Source organism: Anastrepha ludens, chromosome 4 (assembly GCF_028408465.1).
Source record: "Anastrepha ludens isolate Willacy chromosome 4, idAnaLude1.1, whole genome shotgun sequence".
In the NCBI taxonomy this organism is placed as follows: domain Eukaryota; kingdom Metazoa; phylum Arthropoda; class Insecta; order Diptera; family Tephritidae; genus Anastrepha; species Anastrepha ludens.
The window spans coordinates 102,803,787-102,814,665 of NC_071500.1; the positions used below are offsets into that span (position 1 = coordinate 102,803,787).

The 10,879-nt window shown below is 35.3% G+C and overlaps 1 protein-coding gene and 1 long non-coding RNA gene across 2 annotated transcripts; one reads left to right on the plus strand and one right to left on the minus strand.

The window, feature by feature from the left end:
• The first annotated feature begins 1,773 nt into the window (after positions 1-1,773).
• LOC128860407 (zinc finger protein 706-like) lies at positions 1,774-4,193 on the plus strand. The gene is made up of 3 exons (XM_054097931.1): positions 1,774-2,030; positions 3,076-3,248; positions 3,310-4,193. Exons 2-3 carry the CDS (start codon positions 3,105-3,107, stop codon positions 3,397-3,399), a joined length of 234 nt encoding a protein of 77 aa, XP_053953906.1. The 5' UTR covers positions 1,774-2,030; positions 3,076-3,104; the 3' UTR covers positions 3,400-4,193.
• Positions 3,663-6,993, minus strand: LOC128860408 (uncharacterized). Its single transcript, XR_008454249.1, has 2 exons — positions 5,454-6,993; positions 3,663-5,388 (listed from the first exon to the last, which is right to left on the minus strand). It is a non-coding gene; the product is annotated as an uncharacterized LOC128860408 (long non-coding RNA).
• Positions 6,994-10,879: the final 3,886 nt, after the last annotated feature.

A 10,879-nucleotide genomic window follows, 5' to 3' on the forward strand; every position in this document is an offset into this window, starting at 1 on the left:
CAGCCAATAATAATGTTACTTCGCTACCGTCTGAAAAATGACTGATTGGAGGTATGAAATAAGCGGGCACAACACTGCTGTCAAGTCTCCAGTGACGTAGCAACCAAATTCACTCAAACAATTTTCCTTTTGTGAAATGAACGGACACAATTACAGTGTCAAGTATCCTATGTCGTAGCAGCCAAAGTTACTTTCACAATTTTCCTTCGAAAGGCCAAATCTTGTAATCTATCATTTTTCATTTAGAACCGATGTATACAGTACGAGTGTAATCGAAAAAAATCCAATACAAGATGACGTAAAAGCACATTTACATTTAAATATTAGCAGTATTCTATTCGCATCTTCTTTGCTCGCTAAAGTCATCGGTCAATGCTCGAAATTAGCAAGTATAGAAATAATTCATAAATCTGGTTAAATCATTCTACAGATCCATAAGTAACAACAATACCAGCTGGTCGACAAAAAATGCCCACAGATGAGATCACCTTAAGCTACGGTAACCAGCTCATGCATTTGCTGCCCAGCAACTTATATGTGTGCGTGTCGGATGACACATGTACTTGTTTCGTGTCCCACATACATACTTGTTGTCGGCTTTTGCATGATGAAAATCAAAAATTTTAGATTTTTTCGCGGGCAAGCGTCATGCACCCGACACGCACACATATAAGCTGCTGTACAGCAAATGCATGAACGTGTCGCCGTAGCATTATTTCAAAACGCTCCTTTATGTTATATGTTAAAAATGATTAAATTTCATAGAAAATCTTACCAAAAATTCTGAAAAAATGTCGCCCAAATGTAGATGTTTCTCAACAAAAAGGCATTATTATAGCTAAGAAATATATTAAAAATATTTGTTATTGTAAATTTTCCAATTTTTTTTTTGTCGATATTGTAATGCTTTCAATCTTACCATAAAAATTCTAATTTGGCAACCCTGCCAATACGCTTAAGCAAAAATACCAAGTACTCACATTATTACACTCCTAGGGTGCCTGACGTCAGACATTCGAAATCGTGCGTGAATACCGAATGGTAACTTTATTAGATTTGGTCTGCATACTTTAACTGTTTCTAAAACAGTTAAGAATGCTAAATTTCAAACCAGCTCACTGATGGATTTTTCTTTCTCTGCTTCACCAGTCATATATGTAATTAGATTATACCCAGCCAAGCTCTATCTTAAGTTTACCTCTAGACCTTTAGGTTTAAGTGCAAATCTGTGCAAATATTCTATTGTATTCTTTGGGGAACAAATTTTATTATTGCATGCTAAATTTTTGTGCTTCAATTAGTTTAAACGTACGAATTCTTAAAAACCCCTTTAATTGACGCCTAAGACGTGAAGGCTGTAAACAATTGAATAGGCAATTTCTTTTTCAAGAAGCCGTCGTCAAGGAAACAACTAAAAATTCTCTCTTCCCTCAAAATTTTGTTTATCCAAACTATGCTCAGCTGTTGAAATTAGGTGTAAAATTGGCAAAGGTCTTAAAAATAAATTTTTACAAGCAGATTGTCATATGCGGATATATGGGTTTCTTGACAAATTAGTGTGAGTGCGTTCTAAATTGAAGGACAATTTTCCGAATTCTTTCTCGTGTAAGCTGTAAGTTAGTAAAGAAATTTCTTGTTTGTACTGTCCACTCAGAAATTCCACAAGGATAATAGTGCCATCTCTTTTTCCCTACATACAAAATGGCACTGTTTAAAAATGTATAAAGCTGACATTTCTTTCTTATACACTTTCACTTGTGTAGTGATCTTCTTCTGTATTGTTTTAGCCGTTTTGACAGCGGTAAGAAGCAGAAGATTCCAAAATCCACGAATTCACTTTTTATTAATTGAATGCAGCAAAACACAAACGCGGAACGCCAGGAGTTGATTACTAAAAGTGAATTACAAATAATTTCGGATATAACAAAACGTAATAGAAAATACCGCATTATAAAAGTGCCCTGTTTTTACGAACTAATATCGCATTTTATAAATATTTTTAAGTGGAACAACCACGTTGTAAAAATTAAGTAAGTTGGAAAAGAAAGAAGTGGGTTACTGCGAAGTGGCAGCTGCGTCTCCGTTAGCTTTAACGCTGGCGTCGCTGTCATAATCAACTAAATTATTCGAGATGTAATTTCTTTTGACTGGGTGATCATAACTTGTTTTACTTTTATTGAGCAAAAAATGTAGCTATTGAATTCCAGTTGCATTCAGTACGAAGTTCGCGCTATTGTTTTGTATGCATGAAAGTAGGTACGCATAAATTTATATGTGTTTCACGATGAAAAATATGCCAAAATGTGATTAACGTTGCTCTAAGAACGTGGTCGTTGCGCGTGTTTCCCTACATATATGTGTGTACATATGGGGGAGGTGTAAAGCAAAACCTTAACCGCTGATAAAATATACATATAATAAATCACAGTATATTCATGCGTTGGCTTAAGATTCTACATTATACAAATATTAAAATAAGCTCAAGAAAGAGCGATGTTCATATTGATTAAAATCATATATGCATACATACGCGGTTGAAAATAGCAGATGAATGCTATGCGATAGAGTCAATGATTACTGGTTATCTATGGATTACTGTGCGATGTTCTTTGTTTATGTGCAAATGTTACTGGATTTTCCGCGAAGCACATTTTACGCTGCGTTGCCACGTTTAAATGTCTGCATGTAATAACACAGCGTTGACGTTATGCATATGCATATTTATGTATATATACATACATACCTGTATTAAGTGCATCTGCAGTTAAATCAGGGAAAGTTTACAGAAACCTGTTAACGAAATTTCCATACTAATCATTATTGTTCATTAGTTTTACGAAAATTTGCGGGTATGAGGAAAAAAGAGATATTGAGTTAAAACAAAAATTCATTAACTGGAAAAATACCGTTTCCAAATGCATCTACCGAAACACATCTGCCAAGGGGGAAGTGCAGAATACCAGACTTATTAACTAATGCAAAAAGCTTGACTTACTAGAAAATTAAAAAAAAAAAAAAATTATTTTTATTGATGTAATGTTTACCTTTCACTATACATACATTATATTTTTTCAGTTAATTGAAAAAAAAAAAAAATCAACAAAATGGCTCGAGGACATCAAAAAATTCAGTCGCAAGCAAAGGCTCAAGAAAAACAAGCCAAAATGAAAAAGCAACAGGGCCACAGTGCCACCGATCAAAAGAAGGCAGCACAAAAAGCGCTCGTTCATGTATGCGCTGTTTGTAAGGTACGACCAAATACTAAATTTTTCTATTTTATTTTTTTGATTTTCAAATTTATTCCTACAGTCTCAAATGCCCGATCCAAAAACGTACAAACAACATTTTGAAAATAAGCACCCCAAGAATGATATGCCACCAGAATTAAAAGATGTGTAAGAAGAGTTATGCTAGTGTAATTTTTTACGCTGCCGATATTCCACTTGCAGCGTAGTAATTACGCATCGCTGATGGAATATTAAGTTATTGTTGAAGCAGACACATGATGAATTTTGCGATTACAATGCTGATCTTTCATTTTATTTATTAAACCGTGACTTTTCGGGGGGAAAACACAAGCGGAAAGTTTTCTTTACTGATTAAAAAAAAAGCTAATAAAATGTGACCAAAACGAAAAAGAAATCCAATGTAAAAATTTTGTAAAAGTACTAAATGAAGTGGTTTGCTACTGCCGTGCTGCTTTGCTTCCGATGGCTTCAAATACGAAAACACAAATTTATAGTTGTTAACATTTTTTAAGCAGTTTGATTATATTCTCTTTATAATAATACAATATATATTACTTACCTACTAATTTTTTTTTGGCATAACAAGATAAATTCTTACATATAAGCGTAATATTTGCAACGGATTTTTACAAAGCGCAATTACAAATGAACCTTACATCCCATTTGTTTAAAGCATAGTAAATGATTATAACATATACAAGTAAATGAAAACCAATATTTAGTATTGTCTCAAACAAGCATGCATATATACATACATACACACATTTTTGTAATGTAAGTTGCATATCAATACGATACTGCATCAAACCCATATTGGCTCATATTCTCCTCTTGTGTAAATTTGCCTATGTATTTTTAACGTAGAAAAATTATGTTGTAATTGATATATGATGAAATTCAATAAATATCATTTTAAAGAAAAAATATGTATGGGGTTGTCAACTAGATATTTGCCTTTAACTGTGGAGTTGTGTTGCGTCTGCAATGCGTTGCTACGCCACAATGTATTAAGAGAGGCGAAAAAATTGGAAAAATATTTAATTATTTTTATTCATTTCTTATTTTAACGCAAGAAAATAAAAAACGTTTTTGTGCCATTTGGGGCATATTCAACTATTTACCCCGAACAAGCTACATATAGTTTTTGGTCGCGGGGAAATATTCATTTTCCAAGATCAATCCATCCACATTGAAACATTGCCCTTGGGCTTTCGTTGCTGAATCAAAGTGTGTATACTTCACTGCAGCTGAGAGTGAAAAAATGCCAAGATTGTTCACATGTCAACACGTTATTTGGGTTGTGTCATGAAGGCGCACATTTTGTAAAACATTCGCCTTGTTGTAAACAAACATGGAAAACAAGAGGCATATTTTGCATGGTGCTAGAAGACAATCACTTCAAATTAATGATATTGGTTGAGTTATATCGTTTTCGGTTCATGCTTGCCTTCTAATGCTGTTCTTTAATTGGTGACCTGTTCGTTTGTAAATATGGTTTCCAAATTTCCCATACTTTTCCACGAATGCTTTTTCCTCTTTCCATAATGACAGAGCGCTTTAGGAATGCCATATCGGACTGGGCCCTTTTGTTTTATTTGCTTAATCGCACGTTCTCTTGACGTTCGGATTCCCTATTAAAGTGTTTTTCATAAACATGTACGTATGTATAAATGATTAATATTTAATTTGTTATACTTACAACTGTTTTTTTTCAGTTACTGTTACGCTATTTTGTGCATAAAACGAATGTACCTCACGCATTCCTGTGATGTTAATTGCTCATCAGCTATATATATAAAATATAATTGGCGATTACACCCTTTCTGATTGTTTGGCCACGCTCTTCTTCCTATTTGTGACGGGCGTCTTGATGTTGTTCTACAAATGGAGGAACCTACAGTTTGGCAAATGGTTTTTATGAGGAATTTTTTTAAGGCAGAAGTACACTTGGTGGTTGCCTGCCGTGGAGCGACCACCAAGAAAACACTTTTTCTATGATTTGGTGTTTCATGCACGACTCATCAGCTATAATGGCTTTAAATGAAGGCTCCTTGTTTTCTTTGCCGTTTCGGATTCTGAATTTTTCTTTGTAAACAAACGCATTTTATATACCGGTTTAAAATCCGTTTCTTTGTAAAGCCTTAAAAATTAAAACGATTTAATTTTCTAGTCATACATACGTTTAATTAATAAAGACCTTTTTACCTATTTGGTACTTCTGACTTTTTTCAAAGTCTTCGCTTGTAAACTGATCCATGCACAAGTAGCAGGTCGTTGGATTCAAAACTTTATCCTGTCGGCTGAACTTAACCAATTTTTGGTACGATTAGTATCAGCGGGAAATCGGAAAAAAACTGCGTTCTGATACTTGTTGTTATCGGATTTACCACAGTTTATCACGGCACACTTCATGTTTTAGTTCTTATACTGCTCCTTTCATTCATAAATAGTTCATTTTATATATTATTTAACATGAATTTTCACTCCGGCCTTAAAAGTCTAGTTTTCAATGTAATATCGTAAAAGATGCGCTACAGTGACATCACACATCAGCTGATTGAACCAGGCGAAAGTGCAAACTTTTCTATCTCTCATTCTTTTTATTAACATTCAAAAAGCAAGGCGAATTCATATAAGTTGAGAAAATTGAAATGTGTTTTTTTTTCAATTTGGTGGTCTGACTGTCAAATATGTAAACACACAAACGAACCAACAACAAAAAGAGCCGATCGCCTTAACATTCAAACCAATAAAGCGGAAGAAAGTACAAATGAGCTCCTCGTTCCCACGACAGTGGGTTCTACGTTACCGGAACGACCGGACTTATATCCGGCCAAGGACTATCTCTTCAGCAACACTCCCCATATATGGGGACTGTTTATGCTGCTACAACAACAACAGCAACAAATGAGCTCCTCTAGGAATTTCACCTCATGTGAATTCATCTTAGCCTACACAGCTGTGGGGGTCTAATACTACAATTAGTGGTGCCATACCGTAGCCATAACCGTAACTTAAGCAATTAGCTATTCTGATCAAACACATGTGCATTACTGTAAACGATTATAGGTGCGGCACCATAACGCCATAACCATAACCGTAGCCGTACGTATCTACTGAATTTTGAGTTTTCCTCGTAACCGTAAGCAGCTGTGAAATATGTGCTTTACATTTGTTTTGATATTTGCCATAAAAATTTGAATATTAGATATGAGCGACGAAGAGTTATTTGACTTAGTTGAAAATTATTCGTATTTTTATGATAAAATGCAGATGTTGTCGTTAATTCTACGTCAAGCTCAGCTGTTTATGGTTACGGTATGACGGTATGAAGCACGTCAACAAGGTAGCAGCGGTGAAGCAGCTGTCTTTTTTTTATAATTTTGTGAGTTCTCTAAAGCGTCAAACTTTGTTGTTGCCTAGATAATTGAAGCAAACAGCGTTATTATACACGCTATTGTTGTTTTTGCTCTACTGTTGCTACCTTGTAGTTGTGCCTTGGTAGGGACTAACGATATTAAAAAAAAAACATTCATGTTTGTTACTCGATACATAAAAAAAATATTAATAACTGATGCAATGCAGGCTTCCGATATACAGTTAGTAACAGAAGTAAGTATACACCGGATACCTTTTCAATTTTCCCCCAATCGATTCCTTCAAACAACCTAAGTTATAACAATATTGTGTTTTATTTACATGAAATACAAAAATCATATTTAATCCAAATAATGACAAAATTTTAAAAAGGAACAAAATTATAGCTTTTTATATTAAACTTTATAAAAATTCATGTCTCAAAAGTAAGGATACAGTTCATCATATTATTAATTTGTGAAATCAAAAACATAATTAAAATCAAATCCTAGTTTTTGGTAGGATAACCATTACACTTTACATGGCTTTAAGTCGTGATGGCATTGATTTCACCAAGTTTTCAGTTACAGCTGGTGGTATTTTATTCCATTCCTCTTGAAGAACGTTTTTCAGTTGTTCCTTATTTCTAATCGGATGTTTACGTATTTGCCGCTTTAAATGTTCTTTTAAACGTTCGATTGGGTTGGTATTCGGGGACTGTGGCGGTGTTTTCAGCTGTTTTTGCACATTGTATAACAGCCATTCTCGTACAATGTTGGATGTGTGCTTGGGGTCATTATCCTGCTGGAAGGCAAACGTTGCTCCGAGGCCCAATTTCGTAGCGCTTTCTTTTAAAATATTTTTCAAAATATTTAAGTAACCATATCGGTCCATAATATTTTCGATAAAGACCAAGCTTCCAACCCCGTTCGCAGCCATACATCCACAAACCATCACAGAGCCCCCTCCATGCTTCACAGTGCCGGTCATATTGTTTGGATCCAGTTCAACGTTAACTTTTCTCCAAACTTTTTCACGGCCATCAGATCCACAGATACTAAACTTACACTCATCAGAAAACATGACTTGGTTCCAAAACGTTTGGTCATATTTTTCATGATCTTTTGCGAATGAAATCCGTTTACTCCGATTGACACTACTCACGAAGGGCTTTTTCCTAACACTGCGCCCATGATAACCAGCACTATGCAAAACCCGGCGAATAGTTTGGGTGCTAAATTGTTTTCCAGCCTCATTTTCAACTTCAGATTTCAATTTGGGGGCACTTATTTTGGGGTTTGTCCTGATTTTCCGTACGACTAAGCTTTTTTCTCTGGGACTTAAGAGCGGCGGACGCCCACAACGCTCTTTATTAGTGGTGCTTCCCGCACTTTTATATTTATTCACAATCTTTTGAACTGTAGCAAAACTCCTATCTATCAAACGACCGATTTCTCGCAATGATTTATGCTCCTTGTGATATATTATAATCAGTTTTTTTAAATCATCAGAAAGCTCTTTTCCTTTTGGTGCCATTACTAAAAATGTCGCAAAACTTAATACAAAACGTACTTCCCTAAATTTGTATACTCACTTTAATTATTTCCTTTTTAGTAGCTTAAACTTTTTTAATCAACACGTAAAACTAAATGTTATGCTAACTAAACAATCGTCTGCTGCATACTAACTTTTGTGACATAAATTTCGCTGGCATCAAGGGGAAAGCAATGCGTGGATAACGGTACCTAAAATTTACAGCTAAATTAAGGCGCTTATGAAAGCTTATCCCAGTACTCAATTACCATGTGTAAAATATTTTGATTACATATTAAGTAAAGCGTTAGCGTCAAACAATTCTATAAATCAGGCTCCTGTATACTTATTTATGTTACTAACTGTATGTATTTCAATGCTTTAGGTCTTTTCATGAAGCAAATAGTTTGTAACAATTGTTACAAATTATCAGGTTTCGGTATTTATGTACCCAAAAAACTTGTAAAGTAGGGGAAAGTGAGAGAGCAAAATGACATTTTATTTTGAGAGGAAGTCGCAAGTTTTTACTGGATAAATTTTTACTTGTAGGAATTTGCAAGTGAGTAAAACAGCTCTACACTGTTCTGTATGTTTTTTGGAATAATTAAAATTTGTGAATTGGGTTAAAAGTTAATTTTAAATAAAAATTGTGATTAAAATGGAATGTAAGTAAATATATCGCACCCTAAATACAAAAGGGTCACAACTCAAAATTTTCCACACTCGAGCTTGCTTTGTTTACAGTAGCACAGAAAACAAACTATGTGACATATCACGCTGAAATTTGCCATGTAAGCTTATAACAGTCCTACCAAAAAACAAAAAATTTATTTTTGCCATATGTCATCCGCGGACCGTTTTATTGATAACGTCTCGTTCATATTTGAGCAGAAGGAACATTTTGAGTTGTGACCCTTTTGTATTTAGGGTGCGATATGTTAGATAAAAAATCTTCACATGCCCTTTTAAACCTACGGATCTATCCCTCTGGTCACACACGCTTAAATCTTCTCGTTTCCTTTTCCTACTTTTTTAAGCTGCTAAAACGCTAGTAGTACTGATAAGCCCTTCCCCAGGTGATGGTTTTTTATGAGAAGCTTTCTCATAGCAGAAATACACAGGAGGTTTGCCAATGCCTGGTGAGGTGCCACGGCTATTAGAAAAAACCTTTTTTCTATCATTTGATTCAACATGCCCACAGTGGGTTTCGAAACCGGACCAAATATTTGACCAAATTTCGGCCTTAAATTGTTTATAAAAAAAGTGCGTCTAGCGTAGCACACATAACAGATGTGAAACTTTGAAGGCAGACAAAGAAAGAGGGAGAGACCCGAGAGAGAATGAGAGAGAGAGAGAGAGAGAGAGATAGATAGAATATATATCTAAATAAATTCACAACATTTGCAGATAATACAAATAGACAAAATTTACAAAAAACGGAGAAGGGTTGACCGGTGTAGGTAAACGCCGGACACAAACCGTGGCAACAATGCGCACTACTCCGAGCGTTTATCACCCGCATAAACGCATCGATTCCAGGACCGCAGCAACGGCACAAATTACCCCAAGGCAATACCAATAAAACCGACGCCGGAATGGATAGCACTTTATAGTACGCACAAGCACTAGCCAGGAAACGGAAATAAGCGCCAAAAAGTAGGCATAAAAAAAAACGCCAAAAAATTGGGACAAAAAACGCCCCAAACAGTAGGTACCAAAGAAATATAACGCCAAAAAGTAGGCTCCAAAAATATATTTCCTACAAGTTTGCACCAACAAACATGCGCCAAAGTTAGGCAGTGTTATTTCTCACTAATTTCTAGTAAAAGGAAAAACTCAGGAAAAATAGCCTAAGATATATATCTTCTTCTTCTTAATTGGCGCGATAACCGCTTACGCGATTTTGGCCGAGTTTAACAAAGCGCGCCAGTCGAGTTTAACTAACCGGCACCAATTGGACAAACCAAGTGAAGCCAACTCCTTCTCCACCTGATCTTTCCAACGCAGATGAGGCCTTCCTCTTCCTCTGCTACCACCAGCTGGTACCGCATCGAATACTTTCAAAGCCGGAGCGTTTGTATCCATTCGGACGACATGACCCAGCCAACGAAGAAACTGGATCTTTATTCGCTGCGCTATGTCTATGTCGTCGTAAAGCTCATACAGCTCATCGTTCCATCGTCAGCGATATTCGCCGTTGTCAACGTGCAAAGGTCCAAAAATCTTACGCAGAATCTTTGTCTCGAACACTCCAAGCGTCGCTTCATCTACTAAGGTATATATGTATATATACTAAGGTATAGCTTTCTCTTTCCTTTTCCTCTGCGTTATAGCCTTTTTCTCTCTCGCGGAACGAAAATGCCGAAAACGTTGCATGACCTTGAAATTTTACTAAGAAGTTTCATTTCAAAAATATTTATCGGTGAGAAAAAATTTTCGATTAATTATTACAAAATATATAATATTGAAGAAGCCCGTGTTAAAATTTGAGACTAATCGATTTAGCCGTTTTCATGTAATGTTGGTCACCGACTTTGAAAACATCATTTTTAGAAAAACGCGTTTAAAGTTTGAAAAGCACTTTACATAGGACTTTTTTTTTTAATTTGCGTGTAACTTCGAAAATATTCACCGGAACGAAATTCAAATTTCTGTGAGTATTCTTAAATATATGTACATTAAGAAAAAAGAGATAGATTTTTTGAAAATTCTCACTGTAAATAACCCCTCCAACTGAAATG

Bases quoted from the DNA above. Each gene is read 5' to 3' on its own strand.
- LOC128860407 (XM_054097931.1), top strand. From the start codon at position 3,105: ATGGCTCGAGGACATCAAAAAATTCAGTCGCAAGCAAAGGCTCAAGAA. The intron at 3,249-3,309 runs GTACGACCAAAT...TTATTCCTACAG, and splicing joins ATGTATGCGCTGTTTGTAAG to TCTCAAATGCCCGATCCAAA.